The following is an 18,389-nucleotide window of genomic DNA, read 5'->3' as shown; positions in this document are numbered from 1 at the left end:
ACAATTGTTTTTTTTTTCGTTTCACAGGTAGAAGAGAGTTTGTCCAGAGACTGAAACTTGAAGGGACACTGAATGTACACGATGGCTGTGTAAGTGCCCCAATTTTCCATCTATTTGCTCTTTCGTTTTATTAGTTTGTGTCGTCTTGAAAAGAAAAAAGCACATCACGCCTTTTCCTCAGTGGGTTTGTGAAGCCTCAGCGTCTGACGGAGAGCAGATCTTTGACTTGAGGCCAGGTGGTTAATACCTCTGGGAAACCTGAAGCTGACATAACAGTCACACGTCCTGTCACTCTATCAGCCTGGACGTCAGGCCGTCCAAAACACCACAACAACCACAGGAGAGCTGCACTCTAATACCCGCCTTGTCTTAACCACTGCTGCTATATAGTAAAAAGGATTTGAGGAACATTATTATTGCATGTTACGGATATATTAGTGGTTTTATTTATGTATAGACGAGTTGAGATATTGTAACATTACTGTTAGACTGTTAGAGGCAGGACTGAAACTATTAGTAGCCTATAGGGGTGGAATCACCAGAGGCCACACGATACAGTATCATTACGATACTTAAATTACGATACAATCTTATTGCAATTTTAAACATTTTGCGATATGCTGAGTATTGTGATAAGATGTATTGCCATTTATTACCTTTTTCTGCAAATTCTGCAGTTTGTCAACATTTGTTTTATCTAACAAGATCCAGTTTTCACTCTGTTCATCTCAGACTTTTCATTCACATATCTTGAGGTCAGAGGTCACGGGAACCCTTTAATAAATGTCCATGCCAGTTTTTCTTCACCAAAATTTAGCGTTGCTTTTAAGCATTATTTAACGTTCTTCCCGACAAGCTAACATGACATGGTTGGTACCAATTGATTCCTTAATGTTTCTAGTTTCATTTCTATCTTAAAGACTGACTACAACCTCTAAAAGACCGAATAGTGGCCGGGCCCACCGTCAGATTGTGACAAGGTTAATAGTTTATATACTACTAGCTTAACCAATTAGCTGATAAACAAAAGACAGTTTTCCATTATTGATTTATACATTTTAATTCTTATTGAATAAAAACACCAAACAGTATCTGTTCAAAGCCTCCGAAATGTGACGATTTTCCTTTTCTCTGTTGAATATAATTCTAAGTTGGTCTGAAGGTCCCTGCTGGAGGTTTGGCTCCATTGTGAGAAATTTAACAGGTTTATTATCTTCTTGAAATATATATTCTCTTCCATTCTTGGGTGGAGGTATTTGATACAGAAGATACTGGTACCATGTGTATTTCTGTATGTTTCTGTGTGCTGGCTGTGAAAACAAATTTCCCTCTGGGACAATAAATCTAAAATCTGCTGATTGATTGATTTGGTTATCAACAGAAAAATAATGCAACTGTTTTGATAATTGTTTTAGCCATATTTCTTCTCCAGTGTGAGGATTTGCTGCTTTTCTCTGTTTTTATTTTGGCCAGACAGAATGAGACATTTGAGGACAGGGCTTGACTGTGGGATATGTTATACATACTGTTTCTTCTCTGTTTTAGGACATTTTATAGAGTAAATAATCAGCAGATTAATCGATCATGATATGAATTGTTAGTCGCAGCCCTAACAGAAGGTGATGACTCATCTGAGTTTCTGTTTTTTGGTTAGCACTTCATTTTCAAATTTTTTTTTATTTACAAAATACATCAAACAAATACATAGACTCACCTCGCACCTCGATTGACCTACAAATCAATTACTAGAAATGCAATTTTGGGCCGTGTGAACACATCTTTCTCTGTTGTTTCTCTCAATAAACTGCTACTCTGCTCACTGATGAGCTGCATCCTCTCAGTGAGTGGATGGTTTGAGTGTTTTTGTATAGGTGGCCAAGTACGCCTCAACCATGTGGTGGTTAGCAGGCTGAAGGGTGAGAGAGAACCACACCAAACATTGCAAAACAAGGAAGTAGTTGATTCAGTTGTGAAATACAACTTGCTGTTGTTGGTCAAAGGATGAGAGATTTGCAGTTTATTCTCAGTTGACACAGTAAAAATTTAAGTTTTACGGAACCTTACAATGTGACGTACATATGTGATAAAATCTTCCTGTAGAAGGTGAAGACTGTTCGGCCCCTTGTTTGAATCTACTGCTCACCGTCATCGCCTTTTCATCTTTCACCACGTGAGAGACACAAGACAGATTCACCTCACAATCTGATAACATTTTACTTCAGAGGATCAGAATCGATTGAAACCTGTTTGAAATGTATGATGACATTGATCCTGGGGTCCAGCTTGCAGGATGTGGTAAACGGATGGGCAGGCAGTGTAGTTTCACTGATTGCAGCAGAGTGAGTCTGGAAATGAAGAGCAACAGTGTGATGATGAAACACTGAAGCTGCAACAAGCAGGTGGTAATGAAATATTGATCCACAGAGTGACAGCAAACCGTGAACTGAATGTTCTTGTGCTCTACTTTAGATTCATTACGATTTAAGTTAAATGAATGATCATGATTTGATAGCGATTTCACTTTGTTGAATGTTAATGAACGTGTTAATGAGAGAACTTGGAATTGGACAAGAAAATTAGATCCTCAGTGGCTCCCAACCATAAACCGTATATAAGAAGTAGACGAAGTCACCGTGACGTCACCCATTGGTTTGTGGACTCACGTTTTGAAGCCTTGAGTTCGGCATTTTGGCCATCGCCATCTTGGTTTTTGGACGTCACCGTCTTGCTTTTTGCAACCAGAACTGATACGAGAGGGTGGAGCTAAGAACAACTGAACACTGAATAAGACATTTTTAGGCGACCAAAATGTCATAATTAACTCTCATGAACTGAAAACACACAGTGAAAGGGTTAAAGTTAAAGACAAAAACACGGACAACTCCGTGGTAGCGACCTGTCAATCACAAGGTAGCCATGCCCTAAAGCATATCCTGCTTTATGGTCTATTTGACTCTAAATGGGACCATAATTTACTAAATGAACATCATGCTGTTCTGAAGAAGACTTGAAACTAGCGATTGAGACCATAAACTCATGTTTACAATGTTTACTGAGGTAATAAATCAAGTGAGAAGTAGGGTCATTTTTCTCATTGACTTCTATACAATCAGACTTCTTTTTGCTCCCAGAGGAGTCGAGTTGAGTTGGAATCAATTAATTTTTAGTTCAGAATTGTTGTTGATTTAATTTTCAGTCTGTCGACTAATCAGTTAATCAACTAATCCTTTCAGCATCAATTTAAACTGCAAAATAAATATCTGTATCTTTGAATATCTTCTCCGCAGGTCAACACTATATCCTGGAACGAAACAGGTGAATATCTCCTGTCGGGGTCAGACGACACCTTTCTGGTCATCTCCAACCCGTACAACAAAAAGGTACGTCATGATCGATAATGTGACAACAGTTATGTGCACTTCCACAGTTTGTGCAGTTTGTCATTTAACCACTTGTAGCTCAGTTGGCATGAGAGTTTTGGATGCCGAGTTGATATTTCTTAATCGAAAGAAAAGCCAAATCATCAAATCATCAAACCATGTCAACAACAATCCCCTGTAGCAGCTGGTGTTCTCGGTCACTTGGAAACACTGCAGGTACAAACAGGACGGGTCACAAAGTCTAGTTTAGTTCAGTGATGTGGCATTATGTCAGCGGTTTTCACAGCCGTAGTTCCTGTGTGATAAGGTTTGAAACTGACATCATTTGTTTGTTTCCTCAAAATAGATTTAGGTCAAAAAAAGCAAAAGAATCATCTCATGTTTTGATCATTTTGGCGATCGTCTGATGCAGGTTTTATACCAAAAGATGTCAGTAGTTTAGTTCATTGGTTGTAAATAACATTTCTTTGTAATGCAGGTTTTCCAATAGATAAACAACATATGCAACACAAGACAACATATTAAAGTAAATCAATGAAAAGCAGGTAACGAAGCAAACAGAACAAAACTTGGGCACAAAAGGGGAAAAAAATAAAAATGGACAACAGACAAAAAGAGGGGCACAAAATATAAATAAAATACTTTCATTTTTATGTACAACATAAATGAAGCAGCACATTTTTTTATAAAAATGAAAGGTAGGAATATTTTCATTCTGTTTCTTTTTTATATTTACATTAAAAATGACATCAGACTTGGAGAGATTCAAAAGAGGCCATGTCCGTCTTTAATTTGAAGTTGAACATGATCAGAATATAAGGTGATCTCTTTTCTCTTTCACAGGTCAAGAAGTCGATACGTTCAGGTCATCGGGCGAACATCTTCAGCGCTAAGTTTATGCCCCACACGAACGATCAGGAGATCATCTCCTGCTCCGGAGACGGCATCATCTACTACACCAACACAGAGAAGAGTCCCGAGCACAACCGACAGTGTCAGTTCACCTGCCATTATGGAACAGCTTATGAGGTACTGAGCAAAAAGAAACGCCGGCCAAACATTTCACAGAGCATCTTTCTTCTTCGTGGTTCCTGTCTCCTAACCTCAGCTTCTCTTTTTGTCTTGTCAGATTATGACGGTACCAAATGACCCCTACACGTTTCTGTCGTGTGGGGAGGACGGCACGGTGCGGTGGTTTGACCTCCGCACGAAGACGAGCTGCACTAAAGAAGACTGCAAAGATGTACGGTGACAGCTGTGATGCTTTTTCTCCTTTCACTTGGTGACACCGAGGGTGGGATTCTCAGTATCACTAAAGGCCCAGACACACCAACCCGACATCAATGAACTAGTGGCCGCCTGTTGCGTCGTCTCATGTTGCCTTTATCTTGGCCAAAAAGTTGCACTTGAACACACCGCAAAGACCACAGCTGACGGCCAACTACCACGAACGTTCTGCGCCTGCGTGAGCTGAAATAACTCTCCACACCAGCAGTTTACGGTAGTCTGTGTACATCATTCAAAAACGGAAACCGTAAGAGCGAGGACAGTGGATATACAAGCCAAGTATGATACGTACATGAAATTAAGTTTGCCAAACATTTTCACACCACTTCACTCACCACTTAGCTTCATTCCAGATGGCCATGTTGTTGTGAAAGTATCCGTTTACTGGAATGATCAGATGAGATGAAGGTGAAAAATGAGAAGAGCCTTCTGTGTTTGCAATCTTGACTTTACTCCTTGGCTTGCTTTCTTACGTCTGTATCTCTTCTCGTGCACCGATTAGTTTAAGATGAACAGCCAATCAGAGTGATTTCTCTCACCGACGGGCTCCGCCGCCGATTTAACATGCTGAATCGACCAAAAAAACCTCAGACACATGTAGACTAGAGCCGACGGTGCGGGACACACCAAAAAATCTAGGCCGACAGACGCTCACCGACGGCCCCAAACTGTCCGACGGCCAACCGTCGGCGTGGTGTAGTCAGGGCCTTAACGTATGGTTACTTGTTTGGTAGTGGGGGTCTTTTTTCTGTTGTGGAAAAACTGGCACGTTATGGGTGATAATGTCCCATTTCTTCAGGTTACTGGTTTTAACCTTAAGTTCTTTAAAGTGTTTAATACATAATAGTGTGTAATGCATATTTTTCTCTGACTCACAATTGTTGAAATCAAAAAATGTGTCTCATTTCTATTTAATTTTAATTCATTTTAATTTTATATATATATATCGTCTTTATTGGCTATTGGAATTGGTATTAATTTGGTATTGATGATGTCAGAAGCAGTCATCTCCCACTTTTCTACTATGAGTTTGTCCTCAGCTTCACAACCAACTCTCTGTCTCTGGAGTAATTCAGAAAACAATTTTCTTGGCTTCAGGCCGTGCTGCATCAGTGTGTGTGCGTGTGTGTGAGAAGCTGTGCCCTCTAGATTGTGTTGCATCTTCTCGTATTTCCTGCTCGGGATCAGTGCCTGTGACGGTAACCAGACTGTGTTGCCTCTCCCTCTTAATTACCCTACAACCTGTTAGTGTTACAAGTGGACATCCACAGCTGGAAAATGACAAATCAATTGAATATATACAGTACATATTTTTTCTGAATTGCTCAGCTGGATTGAACTGTTGCAATGATTGTCCTCAAATCTATATTACTTTAAATAGGGAAAAAAAATTCACCACCGTTTATGTTTATATCCAATCAGTGGAGATGGTAAATGTAGTCCACTAAAGAAATAAATTCCCCAGTGCTGCTATATTGACCGAGAAAGCCGAGGCCTCCTGCTGCGGAGCCGTGCTGGCTGTGCCTACATGTACCAGGATGCATTACACACGAGCGGCGAGTTCGCTATGTCTGATAAATAAACAGAATAAACTCACAAAATGTCAATGAAGGAAATATTCTTACATCTAAAAAGAAACTACAACCATACACCTTCTGAATTCAAGTTTTACACCAAATTAAGATGGGCTTAACTGCCTTATTAACTTCATTCAAACTGGACAGAAACTAAATAAAACTCGCCAAAAACATTAGTACGTTAGTCTTTCCACTGTTCCAACAACCAGCAGCCGTGGTTTGGTTGAAATAAATCCTTAATTCACAGAGTAAGATGTGAAAATATGCCGGCTCTACACGCTGTATCACTCTTTCTTGTCGGCTGCCCGCTGAGCAGCAGCTCGTTCTGCTTCCTTCTTCGGAGGCAGACCATTAAAATAGCAAATTACAATGACAAAAATCCCCCCAAAAACGCCCTGTTTGTCTTGGTTGTCTTTTCCAGCACGTGGGAGATGTTTGCCTCTCGGGGTTGTTGTTGTTGCCAATGCTGAATTCATTTCAGCAGAATGATTCAGTATCTGTTGGCATCGGAGGGCAATTTCAGCAAAGGCTCCAGCAGTCGGTGTTTGCTCTCAGCAGCTTACTTTCTGGAGGGACCCCGCCGGCCATATCCTCCCAGCTGGAGCCACAGCCTCGGCCTCTCTCCGGCTAAATACGGCTGAATATGTGAGTCAGCCAAAACGCTGTAAAATGTAGCAGTGAAACGTAACACAAGCGATTCAAAACAAGGACGTTTTGGAGCGGCATTGCATCCCACAGCTACCAAAGCTGAAGCAGCACTCTGTAATTCTTTCTTACTAGCGAGTACATCACGTCACTGGAAGAAGGAAGAACAGCAGATTTTGCTGCTGCACCCCAGAGACACAAAGAACACCAGCAAGAACTGCAGGTGTTTTTCACACTTTATCCCTCAGATAGATTGGGATGAGGTTGAAATTTGGCAAATTTTCCCGTTTAAAATACCACCTCTGTTGCTGCTGACTTTAGAGTAGGGCTCATTGACTTTATAATTTGACTTTTCCTAATTGTGTTTGCTTTAATTTCAGGACATCCTGATAAACTGTCGAAGGGCAGCGACCTCCATATCCATTTCTCCTCTGGTGCCGTACTACCTGGCTGTGGGCTGCTCTGACAGCTCAGTGCGGATCTACGACAGACGCATGCTGGGCACCAGAGCGACAGGTAAACTGTCCTGCAGGCTGACATCTTTCACTTATATTTATGTAGATATAATAGATTCACATTGACTTTTAGGCTCACTGTATGTCACAGTTACTCTTGAGAGGGAAAAGAGCTTCACATAGCAGTAAAAGACAATTTATATTCATATTTACCTTTATTGTTGTTGGTGTAGTGTACTTGTTATTAGCTGTTTGAAGCAGCTTTGAGGGGTTCCTATCTGGGTTTTTAGTCCCGTCCTGCTGTTTTCTGTGTCTGCTCCCCTGTGTGTCTATTGTTAGATGTTTACACTAATAGGCTCTCTCTCATCCGCAGGCAACTACATGGGACGGGGGACGACGGGCATGTGCGTGAGGTTCGTTCCCGCTCACCTGTCCAACAAGTCGTGTCGCGTGACTTCTCTCTGCTATAGCGAGGACGGTCAGGAGGTGCTGGTCAGCTACTCCTCCGACTATATCTACCTGTTCGATCCCAAAGATGACCAGGCCCGAGAGCTGAAGGGCCCGTCTGAGGAGAGGAGGGAGGAGGTGAGCGCACAGTTGACGGCTTGAGTCATGCAGCTCTCATAACATCACATGAGTCCTGATAGGGACGCTTGTGGCAAGGCTCTGTCGGTCCACCACTTTGGTCCAGACTGAAATATCTCAACATCTACTTAATGGATTGCCATGAAATTTAGTTCAGACGTTCATGCTCCCCAGAGGATGAATCCTACTGAATTTGGTGATCCTCTGACTTTTCTTCTAGTGATCCTATCCTCTTGCGAGGTTTACATTTGTGGTTTTGAGTGAAATATCTCAACATCAACTGAATGGATTGCCATGAAATTTGGTTCAGACATTCATGTTTTTCTCAGGATGAGCTGTAATAACTTTGGTGATCCTCTGACTTTCCATCTAGCGCCATCATCAGGTAAAAATCATAGACTGTATATAAAGATGGACGACATGACAGCTCCCCAAAAGTGAATCCAAAACATCTCGATTGCCCCCTGGTGGCTGGCTGCTGTATAGGTCATAAAGCCCGCCCCCTCCATGTTAGTGGCTGGGACATGAGCCAAACTAAAAAGTCAAACTACACTTCAAATAATTTTTCCCCAAAGATGGTTTCTGTCATTTTTGGTAGTTCTTATCACACTGATGTATGTTCAAGTGTTCATTTTTCTGATAAGTTTGCTTTTAATTAGTTATTTGATGCTATAAAAAGGGGCAGAGACGTCATTATTGACAGCTGTGATTGTCTAATCACTAACAAGCTGTGGCCGTGCTCGCCTCGTGATTGGCTCAGGCAGATGTTTGGGCGGGACCTCAGCACCGCAGCTCCACCGCCCGATCACTACTGTGCAGACTCCGACTCCAAATGACGTCAGAATCTGAAGATGTCATCTACTGTATCCGGCATATTTTGGCCTCACTTTTGTGCAGTGAGAGGAAGTGGAGACATGTCGTCCATCTATATATACAGTCTATGGTTAAAATGTTAATTTCTGCAATACTTTGGTTTATGACCAAATACCCCACTTCTTGACATCTCTGGAAAACACCCCCCCCCTAAACTTTGAGGATATTTGCTGTCGGACTTGACACAGCTCGACACGCCTCCTGCGCCTAGTCACGGTTGCTAACGTAGGATTGGACAGTGGGCGTTCTAGGGAGGGGCTTAGCGAAGGGCTAATTGGTACTATTTGTATGTGTACCATAGAAAAGCACTTGTGGCCAAGCAGAGTCTTGCATGTAGGCAGTGAAAGGGATGTTTATTGTAAACAAACAAGAGACCTTGTTGTGGCTGTCAGCTTTTAGAGCACTGCAGACATCAGTGCTAGATCTGCATTGGCTGATGCAGTGCAGTGAGAGCAGGCAGATGGCCCTGAAGAACAGAGGAGAGGGGGAGGAGGGGGGAGAAACACTGTGATAAAGAAAGATAAGGCACAATGGATTATTGATTTAAATCAAATCTAAAACATGTATTCTTCAGTGTTTTACTTAAATGTATCTGGGTCATCGTATCTGTTTGGGTGAGCAGTTAGTCTGAAAGTGTTTACTGCGACTACTGGTGTGTCTGAATGTGCTGGATCACGGTGCCAGTGTTTCAAAGCCTCGTGGTGAGTTCAGCTGTGTCGAGATGCAACCACCACACACATTCCTTTCCAAATACAGCGACCGACGCAGGCAGTGTTCCTCCATCCTCCAAAATAGTTCAGGCTGAGGTGGAGGGGACGGCCAAGCACAGGCTCATTACCCCTCTCTCTCTCTCCCCTTTTCCTCCACCTGTAACCTCATTTCTTCAGGACCTTTTGCTCTCTGATTTATTCTACTACCTCTGTCAGCCTCTGCTGCTTTTCACCACCTCCAGTACATAACCAGACCTGATGACATTTCCTGAGTAAAGCAGTTGATAGTCCCTGCACTAAGACCCCCTTTTTCTATTTCTGGCTCTCAGCCTGTTGCACTGCGAAGAGAGCCAGGGGACTGGAAAGTGGAGGCAACCTCAGTCGTGCAGCCAGAAGGGAGGGGGCACTTTAAAGAGGACACTGACAGAGACGAGCAGTGTTTTGCTTTGGCAGCGGAGCTATTTTTGACCATGCTTTGACTGACAAACTGCTAATCTTTCTCTGTGTGTGTGTGTGTGTGTGCGTGTGTTTCCACAGCTGAGGCAGCCTCCAGTGAAGCGCCTCCGTCTACGAGGTGACTGGTCTGACACTGGACCTCGAGCTCGTCCTGAGAGTGAGAGGGAGAGAGACGGTAAGATCAGAGCAGCCAGTACAGAAACTGACATGTACGCGTTACTGCTCGTTAAGTTTAAAGTAGAGATCTCTAATTACGGATCCGCCCTCTTAGTTAGTTTCCCAACACCCCCTACCCAAAATGTTCTGTCACAGTATATGTTATTTCATAACATGATAACGGTATATATCCCGATACAGTAATTGTTCTGTAAATTCAATTACGAAATGATTTCAATTACGAAATGATTTAAAACATCCATACCATACCATACTTCATCACATTTGATTATTTTCTTCTTTTATTTGGAACGAACAAAAACAACGGCCTCACATGAGACAAGACTCAAACCAGTAAAATTCTTTCAAAATGGAAGATTTAACGTTCCTGAGAACAATATTTTCGAGTGTTACAGGTTTTAAGGTAAACAGGTGCAAATAAAAATCACACAAATTTGTATTTTAGAGTATACCAAAAGAAAGAAACGGCACATCTTTCATTTAAAAAAGTTGACAAAAGCTAATAAAACAAAATAAACTACAATGTGCAAATGTCTGGTAATGGTTGGGATGCCTTGGGAAATTATTGCATGATCTATCTTGCAATAATGCGAGAATTACTTTTTTTTGCGTAACAATTCGTTGGAAGTAATATCAGGTGTCCAGAAACATACAAATAGAGCACAAATGTAAATGATTGTCGCTCCATATTTTGGTATTCCCCCCCTCCCAAAAGCCCCCTCCCACCCAACCCTCACCCATTGCTGATGCAAAAAAGGATAAAGAACATAAAACAAAGTTAAACTAAATTTAAAAAAAGAAAAAGAAAATAAGATAACAAATTAATTAATTAAAATAAAATACATACTACAAAAAATAAAGTACATTTTCACAGTAATGATAATTATAGGATAAATCACAAACTTCAGATAAAATAGGCATGCAAGAATTGCTACCGCAGTGGAAACGGTATTTTAAATCTCTACCTGTGGACACATTTCTACCATCGAACAGAATATACCGTCATATCACCCAATCCTACCCCCACATGTTAATTCATTTAATTCACTTTTTGCCATTTAGATTTTTTCCTCAATCCTTTATTATTAAAAGTAAAGTAAGAATGATATTTTTTTGCAAAGCAGCAAAATCAGAGCATAAACATTTCTCTTCATTCATATTTAAGCTGTGGAACTTGTCGACTTAAACACGCAGTAACAAGTGATACCTCCAACAAGAAATAGCTTGTTCCTTCACAGAGAACCGTGTCTGTCACAATAACTGCTTATCACACACACCTTTATTCCACTTTATTTCCTTTAGTCCTATCACTGGGTGAAATTGTCCAAATTGCAAAACATAAGTGTGAGTCACAGAATCAATATTTGGTCAAATTAACTGTTGCATTTCTTTTCTGAGGCCACGCAGGAGAAACCACAGTCCTTCGTTGTGTGGAGTCATGACAGATATTGCAACTTTGTCCCAGCATATTCACCTTTGTCATGTTCGTTTTAATGCATCCAGTGTTGTAACAAAAAATAGCATCTCAGATTCAGACAACTTTATTTATCCCAGAAGGGCAATTCAGTTTTACAATCTACCCAGACCTTACACAAACTCACAGGCACACAGACAGCAGCAGACACCAGTATGTCAGAGACAATAGATAATAATAATAATAGTAATAATTCACATAGTAATAGAATAAACAAGTAAATAATGATAAAAACATGTGTATACATTACATTACTACATTCAGTGAATGTATAGGCTGCATGTATCTGCAAACCTGTGAACACTTTTTCTTCTGCGCTCCTGTAGGAGAGCAGAGCCCCAACGTGTCTCTGATGCAGAGGATGTCGGACATGTTGTCTCGTTGGTTTGAGGAGGCCAGCGAGGCTCAGAGCAGCAGAGGAACTCGGCCTCAGTCACGGCCCAGAGGTGAGACACTGACTGCTACTGACTCAACACTCAGCAAATCACGCACACCGAAAGTCTAAAAGTCCTTAAATGACCGGCGTGTGCATGTGTGTTGTTGTTGAGTTTTGTGTATTTTAAAGGCCCGTCTAGGTAGAGGGATTGCAAATTAGCTTAGGCTATAAATGCTGCGGTATGTGGCATTGGCTCATGCTATCTACTTTCTCCTCTACAAATAAGCATTAAATAAAATACTGTGAAACATACATCTTCACATTTTGACTCAGATGTTTTACATACGTTCCATAAACCTTTCGCTAAAGAACTTAGAGGGGTGCATGTACTGCTACATGTTACTATTTATTACAGTTTTGGGCTGTTTTTTAACATTTCATTGTGTGTGTTTAATGGTATAAGCTGTGTTAGTTTTTTAGATAAAGATGAAAAGGAAAACGTTAAAAAATAAACGTTTGGCTAACACTGGCACATTTACAGTGATGTTGATCAATGTGCACTGTCCCTGAAAATGAATAGATAAATAAAGTCAAGCACCAGGCGTTTTACTATGGATCCATTCACCTTAATTATGTGTCGGCACCACAAATTTGGAGCGAAACTGTGCATAAATTTAAATATTTTACAATGCAGGTGGATTTTGTTCCAATTTTATTTAAAAAGTAAACTTGAAGATTGTAAACCTTTTATTTATTTTCTTGTTTCAGTACCAGCTGTCCGTCCAGAGGGGGCGTCGAACACTCCAGCTGCCCCTGCCGAAGCTGCCTCCAGTCAGGAGTCCAGCGTCCCCGAAAGGCCCGTGGGGTCAACCGCTCCGGAGGTACCTGCCAGTCCCGACGCAGCCGCTGCTGCCATGCCTAAATCCACTTCCTCTTCCTCCTCAGGGTCGTCATCAACAGTCACAGCACCTCCTCCTTCCAGCTCCTCATCAGTGGAGAGCTCGGTCCCTTCCTCCTCCCCCCTCACCTCCTCGCCTGACTCAGAGCAGAGGAGTCAAGCAGACACGACCGGGACGACCGGGACGCCCACGCCGACGCCGACGCCGACGCCCACCTCAGAACCCGCTCTCTCAGGTAAGAGAACAAAAGACTCTGTGACAAAGTACGCAAAAACAGCAATTCACATTTTACTCCTCAGTACAGTGAGTAGGTAGATCAACTCCCCTGTGTGTGTGCGTGCGCGTGTGTGTGTGTGTGAGAGAGTGTGTGTGTTTGTTGGAGCCACTCCACTCAAGCAGCAGCCTCACTTCACTCTCTTTTCCTTCAGCATCCTGTTGTCCTTCTCCGTCGTTTATTTTCCTGACTCTCTGCTCTCGATCCTCTCCTCACATCCTCCCCCCTCTGTCTTCTAATCGAGCATCCACTCTCCCTCTCTTCCTCTGCCTCTCTGTCAGAGTACGGTCCTCATCGGCTGCCCATAAGTTTAGTGTGTAGGCGCTTGCAGAGGTTACTTCGGCTGGCCGACCCACCAGGACAGGGTCAGCGAGCGGCCCGTTCTTCTTCTTCTTCTTCCTCCTCCTCTGCAGCCCCTGAGAGACAGTCACAAAGAGCTGCTACCGCTGCTGCTGCTGAGACGCAACCCCGTACAGGTTACCCTCCCCTCCTCCCCTCCATGCGGGCTGTTCGCCTGGGCCCCCTCCCACTGCCATCTTACCCTCTATATGTAGGAAAGGCAGACATGTCTTGTTTATAGAGACAGTTAGGCTCCAGAAAGACCCGGCCTTGCTAGAACTGACCACTAATCTCACAGTGATCCTCTTTCCATTCCCCCAATAATGCACCTTGTACTTATTAACCTCTGTAGCCGTCACTGTGTCGCCTCTCCACTGTTTGCTCAGCCCCTCACTCACTAATGCTCTCACTTCATCGCTCCACTTGTTGCTTGAGTTTTCACCCGAGTGGCCCCAGCCAGTATGAAGCTCTGCTTTGGCGTCCTCATGGCTCATGTTAGTTTGTTCCCCCATGTTTTAATGATACATGCTGATCAGCTGCCTGGACTGTTGGACTTGATTCACGTTGGTTTGATCTCACTCAAAGTTGGGAATCATAACTGAAGCCCTTTTCAGACATGGAATAACATTACTGGGTTCATCTACTGTGCCTGTTAAAGTGATGGTTGTCATTCAGACGTAGGTGTTACATTGCATAAATATTCCCTGTACTCTCTTCTGGTGTGCAAATACCTTCAAGTTGAAAAGTAATGATGTAAAGGGAGGAGAGTATTCTCAAACTTATTTAGAGTAAATGACCATTGTGAGCTGTGGAAGTGCCTTAAACTTGCATTCTTTCTAATAGCCAGCAGCGGGCGACTCCTCTGGTTGCAAAAAGAAGTCTGATTGTATAGAAGTCTTGGGCTGCATGTTGGTGCAGTTGTTAGCACTGCGGCCTCACAGCAAGGAGGGTCGCAGGTTCAAACCCGGCTTGGGGCCCTTCTGTGTGGAGTTTGCATGTTCTCCCCGTGTTAGCGTGGGTTTTCTCCGGGTTCTCTAGTTTCCTCCCACAGTCCAAACACATGCAGGTTAGGTTAATGTTTTACTCTAAATTGCCCGTAGGTGTGAATGTGAGTGTGAATGGTTGTCTGTCTCTATGTATCAGCCCTGTGATAGTCTGGCGACCTGTCCAGGGTGTACCACGCCTTCGCCCAATGTCAGCTGGGATCGGCCGTTATAGATAATGAATGGATGTTTGTATAGAAGAGAAAATGAGCCTACTTCTCACTTGATTTATTAGATCAGTAAACATTGTAAACATGAGTATATGGTCTCACTTGCTAGTTTCAAGTCTCATTCAATACAGTATGATGTTCATTTAGTAAATTATGGTCCTATTTAGAGTCGAATAGACCAAAAATCAGGATATGCTTCAGGGCGTGGCTACGTTGTGATTGTTAGGTCACTACCACGGCGTTGTCCGGTCTGGGATTTGTCCACATTTTCGTCTTACAACTTTAATCCTTTCACAGTGTGTTTTCAGTTCATGAAAGTTAATTATAACATTTGTTCGCCTGAAATGTCTTATTCAGTGTTTGATTGTACTTAGCTCCACCCTCACGTCTCACCTCTGGTTGCAAAAATACCAAGATGACGACGGCTAAAATGCCGAACTCGAGGCTTCAAAACTGTAATCCACAAACCAATGGGTGACGTTCTTATATACAGTCTATGGCTCGTACGTACGTTTTCTAAATTTCATGTTTTATTAGAGAGCCAATACAGCTGCCTATTTTCTAACGGCTGAAACTGACGAGATGTTAATTAGATTCCTGTTATGATCACATGCTGTGTGTAAAGTGTGTTTTGCTGGATATTTAATTTATTGATCCATGCAGTCCAATAATTATCGCGGTTGTGCAAAGGTGCTCTAGGTGGTTTGCAGTTGTGACTTTTACGCAAAAGGGACCCAGTGGTTTGTTCAAACGTGAGAATGACACGTAACATTGCCATGGCATTTACGTAACGATCTGCATGTCTGAAAGGGGCTTTATTGGACATCCAACACCAACAAGTCATTAACTGAATAAAGGGGCCATTGCTTGTATTGTTTATGTTAAAACCTGGCTGCACTGATGAATAGATGAGAATTGGGGCTTTTGTTTGGCTGTCACATTTATTATCACAAATTTCATATGATTTAAAAATATGTTGGAGACATTTTGAGCTTTCAAAAGCAAACAGAATGTAATTATAATGTTTGTATTTTCCACTGTGGTGTCTTACAGTGAGCTTGATGGTTATTATATCATTGCAGGAATTAACCATTTGTAAGCAGGACGTGCAGTACGCATGAGTGAACTTGTCATGTTCAGACTCATTTTGCACATACAGTGAATGTGAAATGATCAGATGAAGCTTTTTTCTCCTCCTTTGGCTGATTTTACAGCTCCTCCTGCTTGGCCTTGGATCGTTTTGTTATTTTAACATGACTTTGAAGTTTTTAACCCCTCGTGCGCCTTGACTGTGAGCCCTCAGGTTTCACCTCTGTGTCCGATGTTTAGTCGGTCTCATTTGTGTTCCAGATTCCCCCTCGTCTGTGGTAAACAAACAGCTGGGATCCATGACTCTTGATGAACAGCAGGGTGCGTCCTCCCCCCACCACCCTGCCTCTCGCTTTTTCCTCTTCACCCTCCCTCATCAACGCAAACACTTTCTCTCAACCCTCTGCACAGTCTGTCCTCCATTGTTTTCATGCTTCTTATTTCTCTGTCCACCACTTTACTTTCCCATTAATCCCATTATCTGTCCAGACACATATTAATGTGCCTGCAGATAGACAGAGCGTCTATCTGACCCAAGTTACTGTTACTTGGACTGAAGGATACAATAATAATACTTATTATTATTATTATAAAAATAGTAATTTAAATCTAAGTAATTAAAATCATACTAATTTAAGTTTTTTAGTGTCATGGACATTCATCAAGAGATACATTATATTATACATATATTATCTGAATATTGACTTATTTACATCGATCTGGTATGCATGGTGCAGGTGGGGGTCCTTAAGTTAACAAACCACTTTACCTGTACTTAAAGGGTTAGTTCACCCAAATTACAACACAAAAACAACAACAAAACAAACAAAAAAATAAATAAAACACATTATTGACGATTATTGTCATGATTGCTTTAAATCATACAAATAATATATATATATATATATATATATATATATATATATATTTATATATGTAAAAATACATAAAAAAAAACATCCACAAGCATTTTTGATTAGGTTTCCTAAATGTGTTCTTCTTAAAGAGTTGTGTCCAATATATGTTGAAATATAAACTATTTTTAAATGATCTCAAACATATTTGATGTTTCTGTTCAGCCGACGCACTGATATCAAAATATCTGCATTAAGCTCATTTATATTGATGCAGTTCTAACTCTCAGCTGAACGGCTGGAACAAGTGAATCTTTGACATTTTAACTAAAACAATTACTTTCAAGGGGTAATCGATTATTTAAACAGTTGCAGATTCATTTTCCGTTGATCAACTAATCGATTAATTGACTAATCAGTGCAGCTTTAGTTCTGAGATACAGTATTTATCTATTTGAGAGGCTTCTTCGTTCACATTAACACAACCATGATGAATGGATTTTCTTTCCGTAAAGCTAAAAGTTGACATTTAAAAACTCAAAGTGTATCATGCTCTCCCAGACACAGTGTCACTTTTACTCTTGATAACACACAAATGTCGCTGTCATCTGTAAAATTACACCTTAAAACATCTACTAAAGGCCAGGTTGTTATGTGACTGACTGTAATAACCAGCTGATATGTGTAATGATCCTTCAGGGGCTTTGACTTGTGTATCTTGGTGTGTGTCTCTGTCTTGTTGCTGCTGATAGTCGTCTGTTACAGCGTTGTCCACCTTTGTCTGCTCTGTTAATGTCCGCTGCATGTTTGTGTTGTGAATCAATGGGAAGCGATGCAGCAGAAGGTTGCATGTTTCTAGTGTGCTTTAAACAACCAATCACATGCTGTGAACAGGAAAAATACTCTAAGCCAAAGCTTTTTTTGTTAATCAGAATTATTTTACAGATTTACAATAAATCCTTCTTGCTTGCTTTGCCTGTGTGTCTTCCTCTCAGGAGCAGTAGAAGCTGCAGGTTCACCTCCTGACCAACCTGTTTCTGTACCAGTCAGCACCAGTGCTCCCACCACCTCCACCTCCACCACCACGACGACCGGCACCAGTCGACCCAGTGGAGCAGAGCCAGTCCTCAGTCTCCACTACAGCTCAGAGGGAACCACCACCAGCACCATCAAGCTGGACTTCACTGATGAGTGGTGAGGGATCCTTGAAGAAGACGAAAGACCTCTACAACTAACCATAATATCTCTATAATTACATTTATGATCAAATTTGACACATGTTCTATTACAAAGACTGACGGTTTTGTAAAGTTAAAGTTACATCTCCTCTCTCGTACAATTCCCGAGCCTCCGGCTGCGTGACTACTTCACTCAGAGCAGCTGTCAATCACAGCTGTCAACCATGACGTCTCATCCCCTTTTTATAGCATCAAATAACTAATTAAAACCAAACTCGTCAGAAAAATTAACACTTGAACATACATCTGTGTGGTAAGAGCCACCGAAAATGACAGAAACCATCTTTGGGAAAGATTTAATTGATGTGTACCTTGACTTTTTAGTTTGACCCGTGTCCCATTCATTTTATTTTAGTACGACGTTTCGGTCTGTAAACCTTCAATGACCAACAGTGTACAGAATTTCTTGTTCTTTCACAGTTTGAAAAGCAGAAAAATGTTCACCCCTTTTTGAGTTTTCGTGTTCAAATATTTGAGGATACAGATGC

At 41.6% G+C, this 18,389-nt stretch overlaps 1 protein-coding gene across 4 annotated transcripts in view; it reads left to right on the top strand.

Moving 5' to 3' along the window:
* The window catches only part of dcaf6 (ddb1 and cul4 associated factor 6), a 29,262-nt gene that overhangs the window by 5,613 nt on the left and 5,260 nt on the right, over positions 1-18,389 (top strand). For 2 of the 4 annotated variants that reach the window (XM_037788824.1, XM_037788823.1), the window contains exons 2-13: positions 28-89; positions 3,288-3,380; positions 4,224-4,409; positions 4,510-4,623; positions 7,270-7,405; positions 7,718-7,929; positions 10,050-10,143; positions 11,946-12,065; positions 12,764-13,129; positions 13,450-13,644; positions 16,071-16,130; positions 17,659-17,857. In XM_037788824.1, coding sequence (XP_037644752.1) covers positions 28-89; positions 3,288-3,380; positions 4,224-4,409; positions 4,510-4,623; positions 7,270-7,405; positions 7,718-7,929; positions 10,050-10,143; positions 11,946-12,065; positions 12,764-13,129; positions 13,450-13,644; positions 16,071-16,130; positions 17,659-17,857 — 1,837 coding nt within the window. The remainder of the gene's footprint in view (positions 1-27; positions 90-3,287; positions 3,381-4,223; positions 4,410-4,509; positions 4,624-7,269; positions 7,406-7,717; positions 7,930-10,049; positions 10,144-11,945; positions 12,066-12,763; positions 13,130-13,449; positions 13,645-16,070; positions 16,131-17,658; positions 17,858-18,389) is intronic. The other 2 variants (XM_037788825.1, XM_037788826.1) reach the window with 2 other exon arrangements.

Source organism: Sebastes umbrosus, chromosome 13, assembly GCF_015220745.1.
Source record: "Sebastes umbrosus isolate fSebUmb1 chromosome 13, fSebUmb1.pri, whole genome shotgun sequence".
In the NCBI taxonomy this organism is placed as follows: domain Eukaryota; kingdom Metazoa; phylum Chordata; class Actinopteri; order Perciformes; family Sebastidae; genus Sebastes; species Sebastes umbrosus.
This window is presented reverse-complemented; position numbering and strand designations above follow the sequence as displayed.